The 22478-nt window shown below is 43.1% G+C and overlaps 2 protein-coding genes across 6 annotated transcripts in view; both read left to right on the top strand.

Moving 5' to 3' along the window:
* LOC115570576 (gastrula zinc finger protein XlCGF58.1-like) overlaps positions 1-22478 on the top strand; it is a 54715-nt gene continuing 32237 nt past the window's right edge. For 3 of the 4 annotated variants that reach the window (XM_030399147.1, XM_030399145.1, XM_030399141.1), the window contains exons 1-3: positions 1-221; positions 8482-10606; positions 18459-20619. In XM_030399147.1, the coding sequence (XP_030255007.1) occupies positions 20526-20619 (94 nt within the window). In that variant the 5' untranslated portion in view covers positions 1-221; positions 8482-10606; positions 18459-20525. Of the gene's footprint in view, positions 222-8481; positions 10607-14017; positions 15421-18458; positions 20620-22478 lie in introns of those variants that run through there. The other variant, XM_030399146.1, reaches the window with a different exon arrangement.
* On the top strand, positions 107-17946 carry LOC115570580 (zinc finger protein OZF-like). 2 transcript variants are annotated; one of them, XM_030399152.1, is made up of 3 exons: positions 107-221; positions 3803-6784; positions 16762-17946. In XM_030399152.1, exons 1-2 carry the CDS (start codon positions 128-130, stop codon positions 5065-5067), a joined length of 1359 nt encoding a protein of 452 aa, XP_030255012.1. In that variant the 5' UTR covers positions 107-127; the 3' UTR covers positions 5068-6784; positions 16762-17946. The 2 variants fall into 2 exon arrangements, with proteins under 2 accessions (XP_030255012.1, XP_030255013.1); XM_030399153.1 differs by lacking the exon at positions 107-221 and adding an exon at positions 246-508.

The following is a 22478-nucleotide window of genomic DNA, read 5'->3' on the forward strand; positions in this document are numbered from 1 at the left end:
CCGTCATGTAATTTTGGTTTCTTTTCTATTTTTCTTCATCTGCTGTTTCTCATTTGCTACAAACCGGACTACAACACCACAGCAACCGGAATAAAACATCGACGGGTGTTTTTACAGAATCTGAATCATGAACAAAGACGATACAGACGGAGCGAAAACGGGAATAACCCGCTCGACTCGGAGCAACAAAAGACTCCGACAAAGTTCACCCTCCAGCTCAGGTACACCACCACCCACATCTCCTACACCATCATGTTATGTACAAGTCAGCGACTAATGCTGCGTCCAAATATCCGGAATTTTGCGGACGTTGCGGTTGCAGAAGTGTGTGAATGCTGAAGGCTGTCCAAAACCCAAAACTAACACAGACGATTAAAACTCCACACAGACCATCTGTGATCTCGGTTCACAGATCATCCTCGATTTTGCACTCGGGACTTTCGCCAGTCTTCTGCGCCAAATATCAAGCTTCCACGTTATTACTTAAAAGTATGATCTCGTTTTCAAAGTAAGCATAAAGGAGTTTAAATATACCAGAATATGATTTATATTTGATATTCTTCAAAGTAGCCACCTTTTGCTTTGATGAGCTTTGCACACTTCTGGCATTTTCTCAATCAGACTCACGAGGTAGTCACCTGGAATGCTTTTCAGTTAACTGGTTTGCATTATCAACAGTTGATTTGTGCAGGTTCTTGCCTTCTTGATGTGTTTTAGACCAGCAGCTTTGTTGTACTGAGCTAGGGTTGGTACACAGTTCAATACAGGGAATAGCCCTATTCGACTACTGTTCTAATCCATATTGTTGCATATTATGATACAACAGTATTAGTTGCAGTTTCTCTCTTCTCCGTGCTCACCTATTTGTATTTGAGCAACAGGTAAAGCTGCCCAGAAGCGTTTTGTGTCTTGAGCACTGAAATCTTCTCTTTGCTTCTCCACCTTGGTGCTGTTGTCCTGTTTTGTGCACAGCTTGTGCACAGCTTGTGCATTTTGCACACGCTGCTCGCCCTGATTTGTAACTGTTTTGGGTCACTCAAAAATTATGTTCTCTGTCTGTTGTCATAAGATCACACTAAGTCAATCCAGAGTGGCACCAAAAACGATGCAGTTGACTAAATAAGGAACATTTGTTGAGAATAAAGAATGGAAATTTAGAAGAAAATAGTGTGAAAAGAAGGTGTAAAGACTAGCGCTGTCACGATTCTCCAAATCCTCGATTTGACTACATTTCCGATATTAGGGTCACGGTTCGATTCAATTCTCGGTTTTGACATCTTTTTTTTTAAAGCACAGGTTGCTATTCCATTTTAAGACTAGACTCCTATGCAATAGAATATCTGACCTTTGTTCACAATGTACCACACTATATTGTCAAATTTAAAAATGTATTGACAACGTAATATCACAATAATTTATATCTTCAGTCAAGTTCTGTCGATGGGTCTCCTGCATCTGCAGTTGCCATTGTTGTGAGAGTGTAACGCCCCTTTCAGGAATAGGGCGGTGCATGAGGTGTGTGCGTAAGGTGTGAGTTGGTGAGTGACAGTAGCCCCATTCACACAGGAGAAGTTGTATTAATGCCGCAGCCGCGGTTTGACAATTCTCCGCCGATGGTGATTCACACAGAGCAAAGCAGCTCCGCCTTAAAGACGAACCGCCGTGAATTCACACAAAAAGTCGGCGCTGCGGCTCCTAAAGAGGCATGACGGTACACGTCATTATGATGACTTTCAAAGTGTTTCCCCGTGTCCTTCCTGTCAATCTAACTCCCTCACTCGCGGGACGGAGGCTGTTTTATTGGGGAAAGTTCACTGAAGTCTCGGTCGGGAGTGCTGACCGTTGCAGTGATTTATTTTCATTACAAACACTTGGTGAGTTGAAGTTTTTTGCTGGTGACGGACGCTGTTTTTTGGGCAGAAATGTGATGAAGAGTCGGGAGGACAGAAGCTTCTCTACGTATATCTTTTTTTTTTTTTAAGATATTTTTGGGCATAGACACCTTTATTAGCAGTAGACAGAGAGGAAACATGGGAGAGAGAGAGGGGGATGTGACATGCAGCAAAGGACCTCCGGCCGGAATCGAACCAAGGTCGGCTGCGTTTATGGCATGCGCTCTAACCACTCGACCACTTGCGCACCTTCTCCACGTATATCTGCGGTATTTTTCTCCTCATATACGTTGCCAAGGACAGTTAAAGTTACTACATTACTTTTGTTTGGTCATGTAACGTTGCTTTGTGGGGCATTTCTCTGTATGAACTTGAGTGGAGAACCTGTGTAGTTAACGACGGTCCGATCGACACGCCCTTGATACGCGAAGCCGGCTTATCCATTCACACTGGTTCGGTTCTCCAATAATCCGGCCCTGATACTACCTCCAGAGGCGTATCAGGGCCCGAGCGAAATTTCACCCCTGTCGCCTTCGAGAGATTCACACTGAGATGGAGGCGGGGAATTGGCGCACTAAAGTCGCACCAAAAAGCCAGTGTGAATGGGGCTGGAAGGGAGCGTGCGTACGTGCATACAGTGAATGAATGGGAGAGGAAGGAGAAGCGAAAGAAATATCAGTAGTAGCCATAAAGTGTACAATATAGGCTGCAGTTTGGCTGTGAATGAAGGCGACGGCTCCTTGAGATACAGCACCCCTGCTTCCTGGTATTATTTCCTGACCAGCTTAACACGTGAAAGGGGTTCACCCTGAAGGTAAACATAAACTTCGGCCCTGGAGGAAATCATCTCCCCTGTGGGAATTACTAATTTTCATTGGAAGTGATTTTTTGGGGATTCAAATCAAATCTAATCATTTTTATTTATATAGCCCAAAATCACAATCACATTGCCTCAATTGACTTTACAATCTGTACAGTGAACAACACCCTCTGTCCTTAGACCCTCAATTCGAGTGCAACAAATCACAGTTTACAAGTTACATTAACAGAAAGTCTGATACAAGTTATATGTAAAGTGAGTGGATCCAGGAGATGACTGAGCAGGACGAGGCATCACCAAGCGGTGCCCGAGCCACACGACCTCCTGTCCACCAAATTGACCTGGAAGAGGGCAGGCCACACAAGATAATTGGTAATAGACAGAGAGAGGCATCAAGATTTACAGAAATATAGATATGAGGAGATAGTGAGGAAGAGGAGAGCAATGATCCAGCAGAGCCGGGGGTGTGACGATCCAGATCCGTCAGTATTTCAAGGCAGCAGGAGCCCGGAAATGGTAAATGGTCCCAGGGGGCCGTGGTCCATCAGAAGGGAGCCCGAATGAAAGAGAGGAGGAGGAGAAAGAGGAGGAGGGGGAGGAGGAAGCTATAGAGAGTATAGAGAGTGACACAGCTTGCAGCTTGTGCGAACAGAAAACAAACAAAGGTTAGAGGAAAGCGATATTTATCAGAATAAACAGATCGGCAGCACAATGTAAATCTAGTACGACTGAAGCACATTGAGACTGACACCTAGCCATTGAAGAAGCTTACAGTTGATCTCAAGGGCTAATTAAAGGCTAAATCGAAGAAGTGAGTTTTGAGTTTAGATTTAAAGGCGTCAACAGAGCCAGATTGTCTGATGTCAGCTGGGAGGTTATTCCAGAGGAAAGGAGCCCAATAGGAAAAAGCCTTGCAGCCAGCTGACTTCTTCTTAATCCTGGGAACCATCAGGAGTTGGAATATAGACTCATCCTGTCCTGGATCCTTCTGAGAACTTCATCTGTCATGCAATTGTTTAGTTCTTATTGATTTCTAATGTGTTATTAATGTCCTAGGAAATGGCTCCCAACATCTCTGTGTGTGTGTCAGTGTTCCCCTCAGATGTCCAGCAGCTGTTTGTGATTAAAGAAGAGGTTTCCCCGGAGTGGTGCCCTAGCCCGGAACAGACGGACGTAGAGCCCCTACACATGAAGGACGAACAGGAAGAACACTGGATCAGTCAGAAGGGAGAGCAGCTTGTTGGACTGAAGGAGACTGATATGTCCAGGTTCCCATCCACTGCTGTTCCTGTGAAGATTGAAAATGATGAAGAGAAACCTCAGCTTTCAGAGTTTCATCAAAGCCAAACTGAGGACAACAGAGAGGCAAAGCCTCCAGCCAGCAGCTCAACAACACAGATAAAAACAGAAACTGATGAAGAGTACAGTGGAGGATCTGAACCTGCCAGGAACCGAGAACCAGATAGTCATCCACAGCTAAAAACTGATGAAGAGGGTTCGGACTGTTCTGAGACTGATGTCAGTTCTGGTGAGTGGCAAGATTCTGGACCTGAAACTACAGAGAGTGACAGTGTGTCAGAGGAGACCAGGGCGCCTCAGTCAGGTTTAAATGCTCTGAAACATTTGGAAACTCCTGTAAGTGATGTGGGATGTAATGCTGGGGAAAGAGTTCTGAAAGGAGATAAACCATTTGGTTGTGATGTTTGTGGTAAAAGATTTACAATACCGGGAAATCTGAGGAGGCACATGAGGGTCCACACCGGAGTGAAACAATTCAGTTGCGATGTTTGTGGAAAAAGATTGAGGGAACGGCAAAGTCTGAAGAGACACATGAGAGTTCACACAGGAGAGAAACCATTTGGTTGTGATGTTTGTGGTGAAAGATTTACAGCACTGGTAAGTCTGAGGAGGCATATGAGAATTCACACAGGAGAGAAACCATTTGTTTGTGATGTTTGTGGGAACAGATTCATCCTTCAGGGAAATCTGAAGAGACACATGAGAGTCCACACAGGAGAGAAACCATTTGGTTGTGATGTTTGTGGTAAAAGAATTAGAGCACTGGGAAATCTGAAGAGACACATGAGAGTTCACACAGGAGAGAAACCATTTGCCTGTGGTGATTGTGGGAAAAGCTTTACAAGCCAGGAAAATCTGAAGACACACATGAGAGTTCACACAGGAGAGAAACCATTTAGCTGTGGTGATTGTGGGAAGAGATTTGCTGAACGGGGAAGTCTAATTCCACACATGCGAGTCCACACAGGAGAGAAACCATTTGCTTGTGATGTTTGTGGGAAGAGATTCATTCAGCAGGGAAATCTTAAGTCACATATGAGAGTCCACACAGCATAGAATTGTTTGTGACGTTTGTGGGAAATTAGTTGCACAGCATGGAAATCTAAAAAAAAAACACCTGAGGGTTCACACTGTAGAGAGTAGGGGTGTCACGATTCTCCAAATCCTCGATTCGATTACATTTTCAATTCTAAGGTCATGGTTCGATTCGTTTCTCGATTTTTACATTTTTTTTTAAAGCACTGGTTGCTATGTCGTATTGTTATGCAATATAATATCTGACCTTTGTTCGCATTGAACCACACTATATTGGCACATTTAAAACATTTATTAACAACATAATGAAACAATAACTTATATCTTAAGTCAATTGGAAACTTAAACAAAATAACCTCACATCTAGTTTCTGCAGAGCTTGCCAGCTGTGGCTTTTTTGTCGACAACGCGAACATTGTCCACATAACTCTCTGGAAATCCCAAATACTTCCACACCTGAGACTTCAGTGAAAAAGGAGGGGGCTCAAGTTCTGTCGGTGGGTCTCCTGCGTCTGCAGTTGCCATCGTTGTAATTCCTTTCAGGAATAGGGCGGTGTGTGAGGTGTGTGTGGTTAAGGTGGGTAAGGTGTGAGTGGGTGAGCGAGAGTGAGGGAGCGTGCGTGCATGCCAGACTGAAGTGGAGAGGAAGGAGAAGCGAAAGGAGTGGCAGTAGCAGTGATGGCAATAAAGTGCACAATCTTGGCTGCAATTTGGCTGTGAATAAAGGCGTTGGCTCATCAAGATACAGCAAAGCTCCCTGGTATCATTTCCCGAACAGCTTAACACGTGAAAGGGGTTTGCCCCGAAGGTAATCAACCCTGGAGGAAATCATCTCCCCTGTGCTTCGCGACTATGGTCCGGGAGCCGAACAGGAATGGTCTAACACCATGCTGTCGTTTGACTGGCTGTAGCTAATAGCTACTGGCTTAGCTAGTAACTACAGGAGGTTGACTCGCAGCACTTCAACACTGGTGTTTCTTTTTTTCCACTCGGCGAGCCGACTGGACGTGACGTGGCGGTGTTGCGAGCATCGACGATCCCATTTTTTTAATTCGAAGTTCGAGATTGTGAATTAATTTCAGTCAATTTCGATTTAAAATCAAAATTGTGGCACCCTTAGTAGAGAGACCATTTGACTGTGAGGTTAGTGGGAAAGGATTTAGTCAACAGGCAAACCAAAGACACATTAAAGTCCTCTCAGGTTAGACATGTCAGGTGGAAGATGTTGTTGGGCCTTGCCCACATGGCCTCAAACAAGGAGAAGGCCTTTGGAGAAATCAGAAGCCTGACTACTAGGTCACAAGGAGCTGCAGAACAAAAGAACGAAATCAGGGCCCAAAGGGTGTGAAAAACTGTGACTCAGGGTGACCTGCCCCCAAGACTTTCACCTGATCCCTATTGACTGTTAGCCTGGAAGCTCTGATCATCTTCAGAAGGAGACGAAGCCCCCGAGGTCCGGTCCTTCCATCAAGTCGACATAACGCTGTGATACAGCCTGCTGTCAGCTTTTGGGACGCTAAAGCTGACCCGGCGCACGCTCCTAAATGAGTTGGAGTTCAGAGTCAGTTGGGATACACGCCAGTCGCCACGAGTGACCCAAATAAGAGGCTACTGTTTGGGAAGAATCAGATAGAATAGAGCGTGCTTTTGTTTTGTTTATCATTTTGTGTGAAGGGACCGCCGAGGCCTACTTAGGGTTGACTGTAATGCATGCTAACTGTGTTATTACGCTCGCTAGGTGCTCATTCAGGCTAATCCAGCCTGTACAGTCTTGCCGCAGTGTGTGACCACAATACGTCGTATTTCGGCTCAATCAGTGGACGATAAACAAACCTCGATTCGCTTGCCGGCCACTGGTTGAAAGAGAGACGACAGCTGTGTACCACATGGTCGTTGTGTTGTTTCTTTTTGTCTGCTAAGCGCCAGCTTAGTTTCTTTCCTTTTTACTAACACAGACACACACACACACACACAGACACACAGACACACAGACCAAGATACACATAATCTCATGAGCGATCTGTTGGAAACTTATAGTTGATAACCCCGCTATAACCTAAGATACTGTGGCTAGAAATATCCCCTTTATTGACTTCAGAGGCGGACTCCTCTCGGTTGCACAATTTGGTTTTTGGAACTGTGGGTATGATCCCTCTAAATTCACCTCGCGTGCAATCAAACTGCACATGAAACCAAAAACGACGTAACCGCTGTCTTTGTTCAAATTCGAACAGGTGTAGTGATCTCCTTTCACACTTTCACTGCCGCCATTTTTTAATTCCAGGTATATGATCCAGTGCAATCTGAATCATCACCTCAGAATTCGTGTTCTCGCGTGACTTCGCCAAATCACGTTTGGCGCTTCCTGTAGTCTCTTCAACAAGAGTCCTTAAGTCAAGTCCACTAATTTGTAGTCTGGCAAACGCGACTTCACGAGCCACGTTCAGCCATCTTTGTAGTCTTTATGAGGGACTTCCTGCCACACATACACACATACACACACATTCACACACCTTCACCCATTTATATGTTTGGCTTGCTTATGTTTTTATGTTGCTAGTTGTTGAAAGCAACTGTTGTTTGTTGAAGTAGGTGGTTTGTGTTTTGGAAGAAAACTGTAATAAACACTGTTGATTTCAACTGAGCAGCATCTGTGATTATTTTGCACAATCCCATCATAATAACAGCTGGTTGAGATGGTCAGTGCTCTGATTCACGCCCTCCCTCTTATCTATTTATTGATATTTTCATAATATTGACAATTTGACTAATTTCAGGCTCAATATTGATTCCCAACAGCATGTATTCTCTGTACTTGTTTGAATTTCTCTCATGTTTCTATTCATTGTTTAAAGAAATCCCTCCTGGGTTTTATTTTTGTCTTTGCATTTCGTAGTTGCCATGAAAAATAAAGAACAGTTACAAGAATCTGTCTCACTGTAAGTTTTTTCTATAGCATTTGCAAATGGGTTCAAATATACAGAGACAACTCGTCTCCACAGCAAAAAGCTGCTCTTTATTCACACGTGAGCATGAAAGGGCAAGAGCTGTCACATATAATTGATTTTTCTATAGCATTTTGGATCACGGAAAAAAAAAATGTTATCCTCCTGTTGTCATGTGATCAGACTGCACTTCAGCAAATCAGTCCCGTAAAATGATGCAGTTAACTGAATTTTGAAGGTTTGTTGAGAATAATGAATCAAAATTTAGAGGGAAGTTTAATTTAAAAAAATCAATCCTATGCGAAAATGTGATTTACTGGGCATTTGATTCATTGCACCATTAAAAAAAAGCAAATGAACTCATATTGTCCTGGATCCTAACATTTCTGAGGAGAACTACAGTCTTCACATAATTAATTGTTATTGATTTACGACTTGTTATCATGAATTTCCTAGGAAATGGCTGTCAACATTTCTTTGTATTTTTCAGTATCCCCTTCAGATCTCCAGCAGCTGTTGGTGATCAAAGAAGAGGTTTCTTCTGAGTGGAGTCCCAGCCTGGACCAAGACACAGAGCCCCTGCAGATAAAAGAGGAACAGGAAGAACTCTGTGCTGAGGAACTGAATGGGCTGGAGGAGGCTGACATCACCAGGTCAACATCTGCTGCTGTGAAGAGTGGAGATGATGAGATATCTCAGTCATCACAGCTTCATCAAAGACAAGTGAAAGACAACAGAGAGGCAGAGCCTCCAGTCAGCAGCTCAGCAGCGCAAATAAAAAAAAGAGAAGCTGATGGAGAGGACAGTCGATGATCTAAACCTTCCACAAACTGAGATCCAAATGGTCATCCACAGCCGTATACTGATGAAAAGGCTTCAAAATGTTTGTTGACTGAGTTGCAGAAGAGCGCAAGCGTTGGCAGGAAACCAATTTGTCGTGATGTTTATGGGACAAGATTTAACTTTAAGAGAACTCATAGACACATGCGAGTCCACAAAGGAGAGAAACCATTTGGTTGTGACGTTTGTGGGAAAAGCTTCACAAGACAGGAAATTCTGAAGAGACACATGAGAGTACAAACAGGAAATAAACCATTTGGTTGAGGTGATTGTGGAAAAAGATTTACACATCAGGGAGGTCTGAAGAGACATACGAGTATCTACAAAAGAGAGAAATGTTTGTGATGTTTGTGGCAAATGAGTTGCACAGCATACCTCACACCCAGGCATGAAAGAAAAACAACAGTGTTCCTGGCTCCAGTCAGTTTGTTCAACAGTGAAGGTGATTATAATGTAATAAGAACCTGACATGAAAATTTGTGATTTTAAAATGGCACTTATCTTCTGTTGAATGCTGGCTTCTGTCGAAACTCTCAAAACAACGCATGACCTCAATATTTCTAAAATCCTGGCTACAACCCTGTGAGAATGTGGCAGGAATCCTTAGTGGAGGAAGGATGGAAGGAAGGACACAGCTCTGAAAGATGGTCAGCATATGTAATCTGTATTCCCTTGTTGGAAACAAGAGTTAACCATACACATTCAAGTCAAGTCAAGTCAAGAGATCTTTAATGTCCCCGGAGGGCAATTTGCGTTGCAGCCAGCAGCAAAAAACAACAGTAAAAAAAACACAACAGTGACACAAACTATGACGTTAAGCTAATAATTAAAAGAGCGACGATGGAATACACAACAACATGGGTGACATGGGACAACGACACGGGACAACAATTAACATCAATACAACAAAGAAACAAAGTGCAACAGTGCCACACTGGATAAAAACTGGATAAAAACAAGGAGTTAAAATGACCACAGTGCTATCAATTGTTAAGAAGGCCAATAGCCACTGGAACCCAGGATTGTCAAGATTCAACACATTCAAGATGTGTTCAAACATTTATTTATTTAATTATTACCATACATTATTTTTAGTTGCTGCATGTTGGTGCTGCAGTTGAGCACCAGCTACTCCACCACACTTCAACCCATCAGCAGGTTACAGTAAGAAGAAATAAGACTTGTATGCTTTGCACTTAAAGATGTCATTATTATTGGAATTTGCATCAAACAAACTACTGAACTGTATAATTCACTGTTCCGAACAACGAACAGGTGAAAAATTATATGAAAACTGTGACTTATATCTGCTCAGCTGAGGCATAAATTTAATTTGTTCTATTCTGTTATTTAAAATAAATTAATTCCATTACATGAAATTACTGATTGAGAGTGAAAGGACAGATATCTCGGTTTGTATTTATCATGCTGTTTCCTGTTTCTCTCGTGAGATCTGACCACGCTGCACCGCTGGGAACGTAACCCTCGCGAGACCGTGCGAGATCCAAGATGGCGCCCGGCTGCGAGGCTTTTACTTGTCCGTGTTTCTCTTCTCCGTCATAAAACTTTGGTTTCTTTTCTATTTTTCTTCATCTGCTGTTTCTCTTTCACTACAAACCGGACTACAGCACCACACCACCCGGAACAAGACATCGACGGGTGTTTTTACACAATCTGAATCATGAACAAGGACGATACAGACGGAGCGAAAACGAGAATAACTCGGTCGACTCGGAGCAACAAAAGACTCCGACAAAGTTCACCCTCCAGCTCAGGTACACCACACACATCTCCTACACCACCATGTTATATACAAGTACGCGACTTAAGCTGCATCCAAATGTCCGGACTTTTGCGGACGTTGCGGTTGCGTAAGTGTGTCAATGCTGAAGGCTGTCCAAAACCAAAAACCAACACAGACTATTAAAACTCCACACAGACCATCTGTGATCTCGGTTCACAGATCATCCTCCATTTTGCACTCGGGACTTTCGCCAGTCTTCTGCACCAAATATCAAGCCTCCACGTTATTACTTCAAAGGATGATCTAGTTTTCATAGTAAACATAAAGGAGTTTAAATAGACCAGAATATGATTTATATTTGATATTCTTCAAAGTAGCTACCTTTTGCTTTGATGAGCTTTGCACACTTCTGGCATTTTCTCAGTCGGATTATTGAGGTAGTCACCTGGAATGCTTCTCAGTTAACAGGTTTGCATTGTCAACAGTTGATTTGTGCAGGTTCTTGTCTTCTTGATGTGTTTTAGACCAGCAGCTTTGTTGTGCAGAGCTAGGATTGGTACACAGTTCAATACAGGGAATAGCCCTATTCGACTACTGTTCTAATCCATATTATTGCGTATTATGATACAACGGGATAAGTTGCAGTTTCTCTCTTCTACGTGCTCACCTATTTGTATTTGAGCAACAGGTAAAGCTGTCCAGAAGCGTTTTGTGTCTTGAGCACTGCAATCTTCTCTTTGCTTCTTCACCTTTGTGCTGTTATCCTGTTTTGTGCACAGCTTGTGCATTTTGCACTCGCTGCTCGCCCTGATTTGTAACCTTTTTGGGTCACTCAAAATTATGTTGTCCTGCTGCTGTCACAAGATCACACCAAGTCAATCTAGAGTGGCACCAAAAACAATGCAGTTGACTAAATAAGGAACATTTGTTGAGAATAAAGAATGGAAATTTAGAAGAAAATTATGTGAAAAGAAGGTGTAAAGACTAGGGCTGTCACGATTCTCCAAATCCTCGATTTGACTACATTTCCAATTCTAGGGTCACGGTTCGATTCAATTCTCGGGTTTTACATCTATTTTTTTTAAAGCACAGGTTGCTATTCCATTTTAAGACTAGACTTTTAAGCAATAGGATATCTGACCTTTGTTCGCAATGTACTACACTATATTGTCAAATTTAAAAATGTTTTAACAACGTAGTATAACAATAACTTATATCTTCAGTCAAGTTCTGTCGATGGGTCTCCTGCATCTGCAGTTGCCATTGTTGTAAGAGTGTAACGCCCCTTTCAGGAATAGGGAGGTGCAGCCGCGGTTTGACTATTCTCCGCTGATGGTGATTCACACAGAGCAAAGTAGCTCCACCTTGAAGACGAACCGCCGTGAATTCACACAGAAAGCCGGCGCTGCGGCTCCTAAAGAGGCATGACGGTACACGTCATTATGATGACTTTCAAGGTGTTCCCCCGTGTCCTTCCTGCCAATCTAACTCCCTCACTCGCGGGACGGAGGCTGTTTTCTTGGGGAAAGTTCACTGAAGTCTCTGTCAAAAGTGCCGACCGTGGCAGTGAATTATTTTTATTACAAACACTTGGTGAGTTAAAGTTTTTTGCCGATGACGGACGTTGTTTTTTGGGCAGAAATGTGATGAAGAGTCGGGAGGACAGAAGCTTCTCCACGTATATCTGCAGTGTTTTTCTCCTCATATACGTTGCCAAAGACAGTTACAGTTACTACATTACTTTTGTTTGGTCATGTGACGTTGCTTCGTGGGGCATTTCTCTGTATTAACTTGAGTGGAGAACCTGTGTAGTTAACTACGGTCCGATCGACATGCCCACGATACATGAAGCCGGCTTATCCGTTCACACTGGTTCAGTTCTCCAATAATCCGGCCCTGATACTACCTCCAGAGGTGTATCAGTGCCGGAGCGAAATTTCACCCCTCGCCGCCTCCGAGAGATTCACACTGAGATGGAGGCGGGGAATTGGCATACTAAAGCGGCACCAAAAAGCCAGTGTGAATGGGGTTATTGAGGGAGCATGCGTGCGTGTGTACAGTGAATGAATGGGAGAGGAAGGAGAAGCGAAAGAAGTATCAGTAGTAGCAATAAAGTGTACAATATAGGCTGTAGTTTGGCTGTGAATAAAGGCGACGGCTCCTCGAGATACAGCACCCCTGCTCACTGTTATTATTTCCTGACCAGCTTAACACGTGAAAGGGGTTCACCCTGAAGGTAAACATAGACTTCGGCCCTGGAGGAAATCATCTCCCCTGTGGGAATTACTAATTTTCATTGGAAGTGATTTTTTGGGGATTCAAATCAAATCTAATCAGTTTTATTTATATAGCCCAAAATCACAATCACATTGCCTCAATTGGCTTTACAATCTGTACAGTGAACAACATCGTCTGTCCTTAGACCCTCGATTCGAGTGAGGAAAATCTTCACATGTTGAAAACCCCTTTTTAACAGGGTGAAAAAAAAATAGATAGAAGAAACCTCAGGAAGAGCCACAGAGGAGAGATCCCTGTTCCAGGACGGACAGACATGCAATAGATGTCGCGTGTACAGAAAAGTGCAACAAATCACAGTTTACAAGTTGCATTACAAGTCATATGTAAAGTGAGTGGATCCAAGAGACGACTGAGCAGGACGAGGCATCACCAAGCGGTGCCCGAGCCACACAACCTCCTGTCCACCATATTGACCTAAAGGAGGGCAGGCCACACAAGATAATTAGTAATAGACAGAGAGAGGCATCAAGATTTACAGAAATGTAGATATGAGGAGATAGTGAAGAAGAGAAGAGCAATGATCCAGCAGAGCCCGGGGTGTGACAATCCAGATCCGTCAGTATTTCAAGGCAGCAGGAGCCCGGAAATGGTAGATGGTCCCAAGGGGGGGGGGGGGGGGGCTATAGAGAGTATAGAGAGTGACACAGCTTGCAGCTTGTGCAAACAGAAAACAAACAAAGGTTAGAGGAAAGCGATATTGATCAGAATAAACAGATTGTTTCTTGTCGGCAGCACAATGTAAACCTAGTACTATAGAAGCTCATTGAGACTGACACCTAGCCACTGAAGAAGCTTACAGTTGATCTCAAGGGCTAAGGAAAAGCTATATCGAAGAAGTGAGTTTTGAGTTTAGATTTAAAGGCGACAACAGAGCCAGATTGTCTGATGTCAGCTGGGAGGTTATTCCAGAGGAAAGGAGCCTGATAGGAAAAAGCCTTGCAGCCAGCTGACTTCTTCTTTATCCTGGGAACCATCAGGAGTCCTGAATTTTGACAGCATAATGCCCGAGTTGGAATAAAGACTCATCCTGTCCTGGATCCTTCTGAGAACTTCATCTGTCATGCAATTGTTTAGTTCTTATTGATTTCTAATTTCTTATTAATGTCCTCGGAAATGGCTCCCAACATCTCTGTGTGTGTGTCAGTGTTCCCCTCAGATGTCCAGCAGCTGTTTGTGATTAAAGAAGAGGTTTCCCCGGAGTGGTGCCCTAGCCAGGAACAGATGGACGTAGAGCCCCTACACATGAAGGAGGAACAGGAAGAACACTGGATCAGTCAGAAGAGAGAGCAGCTTGTTGGACTGAAGGAGACTGATATGTCCAGGTTCCCATCCACTGCTGTTCCTGTGAAGAGTGAAAATGATGAAGAGAAACCTCAGCTTTCAGAGCTTCATCAAAGCCAAACTGAGGACAACAGAGAGGCAAAGCCTCCAGCCAGCAGCTCAGCAACACAGATAAAAACTGAAACTGATGAAGAGGACAGTGGAGGATCTGAACCTTCCAGGAACCGAGAACCAGATAGTCATCCACAGCTAAAAACTGATGAAGAGGGTTCGGACTGTTCTGAGACTGATGTCAGTTCTGGTGAGTGGCAAGATTCTGGACCTGAAACTAAAGAGAGTGACAGTGGGTCAGAGGAGACCAGGGCGCCTCAGTCAGGTTTAAATGCTCTGAAACATGTGGAAACTCCTGTAAGTGATGTGGGGTGTAATGCTGGGGAAAGAGTTCTGAAAGGAGATAAACCATTTGGTTGTGATGTTTGTGGTAAAAGGTTTACAGTACTGAGAAATCTGAGGAGGCACATGGGAGTCCACACTGGAGTGAAACCATTCAGTTGCGATGTTTGTGGAAAAAGATTAAGGGAACGGCAAAGTCTGAGGAGACACATGATAGTTCACACAAGAGAGAAACCATTTGAATGTGATGTTTGTGGTGAAAGATTTGCAGCACTGGTAAGTCTGAGGAGGCACATGAACATTCACACAGGAGAGAAACCATTTGTTTGTGATGTGTGTGGGAACGGATTCATCCTTCAGGGAAATCTAAAGAGACACATGAGAGTCCACACAGGAGAGAAACCGTTTGGTTGTGATGTTTGTGGAAAAAGAGTTAGAGCACTGGGAAATCTGAAGAGACACATGAGAGTTCACACAGGAGAGAAACCATTTGGCTGTGGTGATTGTGGGAAAAGCTTTACAAACCAGGAAAATCTGAAGACACACATGAGAGTTCACACAGGAGAGAAACCATTTGGCTGTGGTGATTGTGGGAAGAGATTTGCTGAAAGGGCAAATCTTATTCCACACATGCGAATCCACACAGGAGAGAAACCATTTGCTTGTGATGTTTGTGGGAAGCGATTCATTAAGAAGGGAAATCTTAAGTCACACATGAGAGTCCACACAGCAGAGAAATGTTTATGACATTTGTGGAGAATTAGTTGCACAGCATGGAAATCTGAAAAAAAAACAGCTGAGGGTTCACACTGTAGAGAGTAGGGGTGTCACGATTCTCCAAATCCTCGATTTGATTACATTTTCGATTCTAAGGTCACGGTTCGATTCAATTCTCGATTTTTACATGTATTTTTTTAAAGCACAGGTTGCTATGTCATATTGTTATGCAATATAATATCTGACCTTTGTTCGCATTGAACCACACTATATTGTCAAATTTAAAACATTTATCAACAACATAATGAAACAGTAACTTATATCTTAAGTCAATTGGAAACTTAAACAAAATAACCTGCCATCTAGTTTCTGCAGAGCTTGCAAACTGTGGCTTTTTGGTCGACAACGCGAACATTGTCAACATAACTCACTGGAAATCCAAAATACTTCCACACCTGAGACTTCAGTGAAAAAGGAGGGGGTTCAAGTTCTGTCGATGGGTCTCCTTGCTGCAGTTGCCATCGTTGTAATTCCTTTCAGGAATAGGGCGGTGTGTGAGGTGTGTGCGCGTAAGGTGTGAGTGCTTAAGGTGCGTAAGGTGTGAGTGGGCGAGCGAGAGTGAGGGAGCATGCGTGCGTGCCAGACTGAATGGGAGAGGAAGGAGAAGCGAAAGGAGTAGCAGTAGTAGTGACGGCAATAAAGTGCACAATATTGGCTGCAATTTGGCTGTGAATAAAGGCCATGGCTCATCAAGATACAGCAAAGCTCCCTGGTATCATTTCACGACCAGCTTAACACGTGAAAGGGTTTTACCCTGGAGGAAATCATCTCCCCTGTGCTTCCCGACTATGGTCCGGGAGCCGAACAGGAATGGTGTAACACCATGCTGCCATTTGACTGGCTGTAGCTAATAGCTACTGGCTTTGCTACTAGCTAGAGGAGGTTGACTCGCAGCACTTCAACACTGGTGGGGGTTTTTGTCCGCTCCGCAAGCCGACCGGACGTGACGTAAAATCAAAATCGTGGCACCCTAAGTAGAGTGACCATTTGACTGTGAGGTTAGAGGGAAAGGATTTAGTCAACAGGCAAGACCAATGACACATTAAAGTCCTCTCAGGTTAGACATGTCAGGTGGAAGACGTTGTTGGGCCTTGCCCACATGGCCTCAAATAAGGAGAAGGCCTTTGGAGAAATCAGAAGCCTGACTACTAGGTCACAAGGAGCTGCGGAACAAAAGAACGAAACTAGGGCCCCAAAGGTGTGAAAAACTGTGACCCAGGGTGACCTGCCCCCAAGACTTTAACCTGATCCCTATTGACTGTGAGCCTGGAAGCTCTGATCATCTTCAGAAGGAGACGAAACCCCCGAGGTCCGGTCCTTCCATCAAGTCGACATATCGCTGTGATACAGCCTGCCGTCAGCTTTTGGGACGCTAAAGCTGACCCCGCGGAGTCAGATGGGATACACCCCAGTCACCACGAGTATTACGCTCGCCAGGTGCTCATTCAGGCTAATCCAGCCTGTACAGTCTTGCCGCCGTGTGTGACCACAATACGTCGTATTTCGGCTCAATCAGTGGACGATAAACGAACCTCGATTCACTTGCCGGCCACTGGTTGAAGGAGAGACGACAGCTGTGTACCACATGGCAGTTGTGTTTTTTCTTTTTGTCTGCTAAGCGCCGGCTTAGTTTCTTTCCTTTTTACTAACATTCAGCCATCTTTGTAGTCTTTATAAGGGACTTCCTGCCACACACACACACACACACCAAGATACACATAATCTCATGAGCGATCTTTTGGAAACTTATAGTTGATAACCCCGCTGTAACCTAAGATACTGTGGCTAGAAATATCCCCTTTATTGACTTCAGAGGCGGACTCCTCTCAGTTGCACAATTTGGTTTTTGGAACTGTGGGTATGATCCCTCTAAATTCACCTCGCGTGCAATCAAACTGCACATGAAAACAAAAACGACGTAACCGCTGTCTATGTTCAAACTCGCACAGGTGTAGTGATCTCCTTTCACACTTTCACTGCCACCATTTTTGAATTCCAGGTATATGATCCAGTGTAATCTGAATCATCACCTCGGAATTCGTGTTCTCGCGTGACTTCGCCAAATCACGTTCGTCGCTTCCTGTAGTCTCTAGTCTCTTTAACGAGAGTCCTTAAGTCAAGCCCACTAATTTGTAGTCCGGCAAACGCGACTTCACGAGCCACATTCAGCCATCTTTGTAGTCTTTGTAAGAGACTTCTTACCCCCCCCCCCACACACACACACACATTCATCACACCTCCACCCATTTATATGTTTGGCTTGCTTATGTTTTTGTTGTTTGTTAAAGTAGGTGGTTTGTGTTTTGGAAGAAAACTGTAATAAATACTGTTGATTTCAACTGAGCAGCATCTGTGATTATTTTGCACAATCCCATTATAATAACAGCTGGTTGAGATGGTCAGTGCTCTGATTCAAGCCCTCCCTCTTATCTAATTTGATATTTTCATGATATTGACAATTTGACTAATTTCAGGCTCAATATTGATTCCTAACAGCGTGTATTCTCTGTACTTGTTTGAATTTCTCTTATGTTTCTATTCATTGTTTAAAGTAATCCCTCCTGGGTATATTTTTTGTCTTTGCATTTTGTAGTTGCCATGAAAAATAAAGACTGTTTACAAGAATCTGTCTCACTGTAAGTTTTTTCTATAGCATTTGCAAATGGGTTCAAGTATACAGAGACAACTGGTCTCCACAGCAAAGAGCTGCTCTTTATTCACAGGTGAGCATGAAAGGGTAAGAGCTGTCACATATAATTGATTTTTCTATAGCATTTTGGGTCATGGAAAAAAAAAAAATATGTGATCCTGCTGTTGTCATGTGATCAGACTGCACTTCAGCAAATCAGTCCCGTAAAACGATGCAGTTAACTGAATTTTGAAGGTTTGTTGAGAATAAAGAATCAAAATTTAGAGGGAAGTCTAATTTAAAAAAAATCAATCCTATGCGAAAATGTGATTTACTGGGCATTTGATTCATTGCACCATAAAAAAGCAAATGAACTCATATTGTCCTGGATCCTAACATTTCTTAGGAGAACTACAGTCTTCACATAATTAATTGTTATTGATTTACGACTTGTTATCATGAATTTCCTAGGAAATTGCTGCAAATATTTCTGTGTATTTTTCAGTATCCCCTTCAGATCTCCAGCAGCTGTTGGTGATTAAAGAAGAGGTTTCTTCTGAGTGGAGTCCCAGCCTGGACCAGGAGGACACAGAGCCCCTGCACATAAAAGAGGAACAGGAAGAACTCTGTGCTGAGGAACTGAATGGGCTGGAGGAGGCTGACATCACCAGGTCATCATCTGCTGCTGTGAAGAGTGGAGATGATGAGATATCTCAGTCATCACAGCTTCATCAAAGACAAGTGAAAGACAACAGAGAGGCAGAGCCTCCAGCCAGCAGCTCAGCAGCACAAATAAAAAAAAGAAGCTGATGGAGAGGACAGTCGATGATCTAAACCTTCCACAAACTGAGATCCAAATGGTCATCCACAACCGTATACTGATGAAAAGGCTTCAAAATGTTTGTTGACTGAGTTGCAGAAGAGCGCAAGCGTTGGCAGGAAACCAATTTGTCGTGATGTTTATGGGACAAGATTTAACTTTAAGAGAACTCATAGACACATGCGAGTCCACAAAGGAGAGAAACCATTTGGTTGTGACGTTTGTGGGAAAAGCTTCACAAGACAGGAAATTCTGAAGAGACACATGAGAGTACAAACAGGAAATAAACCATTTGGTTCAGGTGATTGTGGAAAATGATTTACACATCAGGGAGGTCTGAAGAGACATACGAGTATCTACAAAAGAGAGAAATGTTTGTTATGTTTGTGGCTAATGAGTTGCACAGCAGGGAAATATGAAAAAAGACATGCCTCACACCCAGGCATGAAAGAAAAACCAACAGTAAAAACAACAGTGTTCCTGGCTCCAGTCAGTTTGTTCAACAGTGAAGGTGATTATAATGTAATAAGAACCTGACATGAAAATTTGTGATTTTAAAATGGCACTTATCTTCTGTTGAATGCTGGCTTCTGTCGAAACTCTCAAAACGACGCATGACCTCAATATTTCTCAAATCCTGGCTACAACCCTGTGAGAAAGTGGCAGGAATCCTTAGTGGAGGAAGGATGGAAGGAAGGACACAGCTCTGAAAGATGGTCAGCAAATGTAATCTGTATTCCCTTGTTGGAAACAAGAGTTATCCATACACATTCAATTCAAGTCAAGTCAAGAGATCTTTAATGTCCCCGGAAGGCAATTTGCGTTGCAGCCAGCAGCAAAAAACAACACTAAAAAATACACAATAGTGACACAAACTATGACGTTAAGCTAATAATTAAAAGAGCGACGATGGAATACACAACAACATGGGTGACATGGGACAACGACACGGGACAACAATTAACATCAATCCAACAAACAAACAAAGTGCAACAGTGCCACACTGGATACAAACTGGATAAAAACAAGGAGTTAAAATGACCACAGTGCTATCAGTTGTTAAGAAGGCCAATAGCCACTGGAACCCAGGATTGTCAAGATTCAACACATTCAAGATGTGTTCAAACATTTATTTATTTAATTATTATCATACATTATTTTTAGTTATTGCATGTGTGTGTTGCAGTTGAGCACCAGCTACTCCACCACACACTTCAACCCATCAGCAGGTTACAGTAAGAAGAAATAAGACTTGTATGCTGTGCGCTTAAAGATGTCATTATTATTGGAATTTGCATCAAACAAACTACTGAACTGTATAATTCACTGTTCCGAACAACGAACAGGTGAAAAATTATATGAAAACTGTGACTTATATCTGCTCAGCTGAGGCATAAATTTAATTTGTTCTATTCTGTTATTTAAAATAAATGAATTCCATTACATGAAAGTACTGATTGAGAGTGAAAGGACAGATATCTCGGTTTGTATTTATCATGCTGTTTCCTGTTTCTCTCGTGAGATCTGACCACGCTGCACCGCTGGGAACGTAACCCTCGCGAGACCGTGCGAGATCCAAGATGGCGCCCGGCTGCGAGGCTTTTACTTGTCCGTGTTTCTCTTCTCCGTCATAAAACTTTGGTTTCTTTTCTATTTTTCTTCATCTGCTGTTTCTCATTCGCTACAAACCGGACTACAGCACCACACCACCCGGAACAAGACATCGACGGGTGTTTTTACACAATCTGAATCATGAACAAGGACGATACAGACGGAGCGAAAACGAGAATAACTCGGTCGACTCGGAGCAACAAAAGACTCCGACAAAGTTCACCCTCCAGCTCAGGTACACCACACACATCTCCTACACCACCATGTTATATACAAGTACGCGACTTAAGCTGCGTCCAAATATCCGGATTTTTCCGGACGTTGCAGTTGCGTAAGTGTGTGAATGCGGAAGGCTGTCTAAAACCAAAAACCAACACAGACTATTAGAACTCCACACAGACCATCTGTGATCTCGGTTCACAGATCATCCTCGATTTTGCATTCGGGACTTTCGCCAGTCTTCTGCACCAAATATCAAGCTTCCACGTTATTACTTCAAAGGATGATCTCGTTTTCATAGTAAACATAAAGGAGTTTAAATATACCAGAATATGCTTTATATTTCATATTCTTCAAAGTAGCCACCTTTTGCTTTGATGAGTTTTGCACACTTCTGGCATTTTCTCAGTCGGATTATTGAGGTAGTCACCTGGAATGCTTTTCAGTTTACAGGTTTGCATTGTCAACAGTTGATTTGTGCAGGTTCTTGCCTTCTTGATGTGTTTTAGACCATCAGCTTTGTTGTGCAGAGCTAGGGTTGGTACACAGTTGCAATACAGGGAATAGCCCTATTTGACTACTGTTCTAATCCATGTTATTGCATATTATGATACAACGGGATTAGTCGCAGTTTCTCTCTTCTACGTGCTCACCTATTTGTATTTGAGCGACAAGTAAAGCTGTCCAGAAGCGTTTTGTGTCTTGAGCACTGAAATCTTCTCTTTGCTTCTCCACCTTTGTCCTGTTGTCCTGTTTTGTGCACAGCTTTTGCATTTTGCACACACTGCTCGCCCTGATTTGTAACTGTTTTGGGTCACTCAAAAATTATGTTATCCTGCTGTGGTCACAAGATCACACCAAGTCAATCTAGAGTGGCACCAAAAACAATGCAGTTGACTAAATAAGGAAAGTTTGTTGAGAATAAAGAATTGAAATTTAGAAGAAAATGATGTGAAAAGAAGGTGTAAAGACTAGGGCTGTCACTATTCTCCAAATCCTCGATTTGATTACTTTTTTGATTCTAGGGTCATGGTTCGATTCAGTTCTCGGTTTTCACATCTATTTTTTATAAAGCACGGGTTGCTATGCCATTTTTAGACTAGACTTTTATGCAATAGAATATCTGACCTTTGTTCGCAATGTACTACACTATATTGACAAATTTAAAAATGTATTAACAACGTAATATAACAATAACTTATATTGTCAGTCAAGTTCTGTCGATGGGTCTCCTGCATCTGCAGTTGCCATTGTTGTAAGAGTGCAACGCCCCTTTCAGGAATAGGGCGGTGCATGAGGTGTGTGTGCATAAGGTGTGAGTTGGCAAGCGACAGTAGCCCCATTCACACAGGAGAAGACGCATAAAAGCCGCAGCCGCGGTTTGACTATTCAAGATTTACAGAAATATAGACATGAGGCGATAGTGAAGCAGATGAGAGCAATGATCCAGCAGAGCCCAGGGTCTGACGATCCAGATCCGTCAGTATTTCAGTGCAGTAGCCTGGAAATGGTAGATGGTCCCAGGGGGCCGTGGTCCATCAGAAGGGAGCCTGAATGGAGTATAGAGAGTGACACAGCTTGCAGCTTGTGCAAACAGAAAACAAACAAAGGTTAGAGAAAAAATATTGATTAGAATAAACAGATTGTTTCTCGTCGGCAGCACAGTGTAAGCCTAGTACTATAGAAGCTCGTTGAGACTGAGACCGACCCACTGAAGAAGCTTACAGTTGATCTCAAGGGCTAATTAAAGGCTAAATCGAAGAAGTGAGTTTTGAGTTTAGATTTAAAGGCGTCAACAGAGCCAGATTGTCTGATGTCAGCTGGGAGGTTATTCCAGAGGATAGGTAAAAGCCTTACAGCCAGCTGACTTCTTCT

Source organism: Sparus aurata, chromosome 20 (genome assembly GCF_900880675.1).
Source record: "Sparus aurata chromosome 20, fSpaAur1.1, whole genome shotgun sequence".
NCBI lineage: Eukaryota > Metazoa > Chordata > Actinopteri > Spariformes > Sparidae > Sparus > Sparus aurata.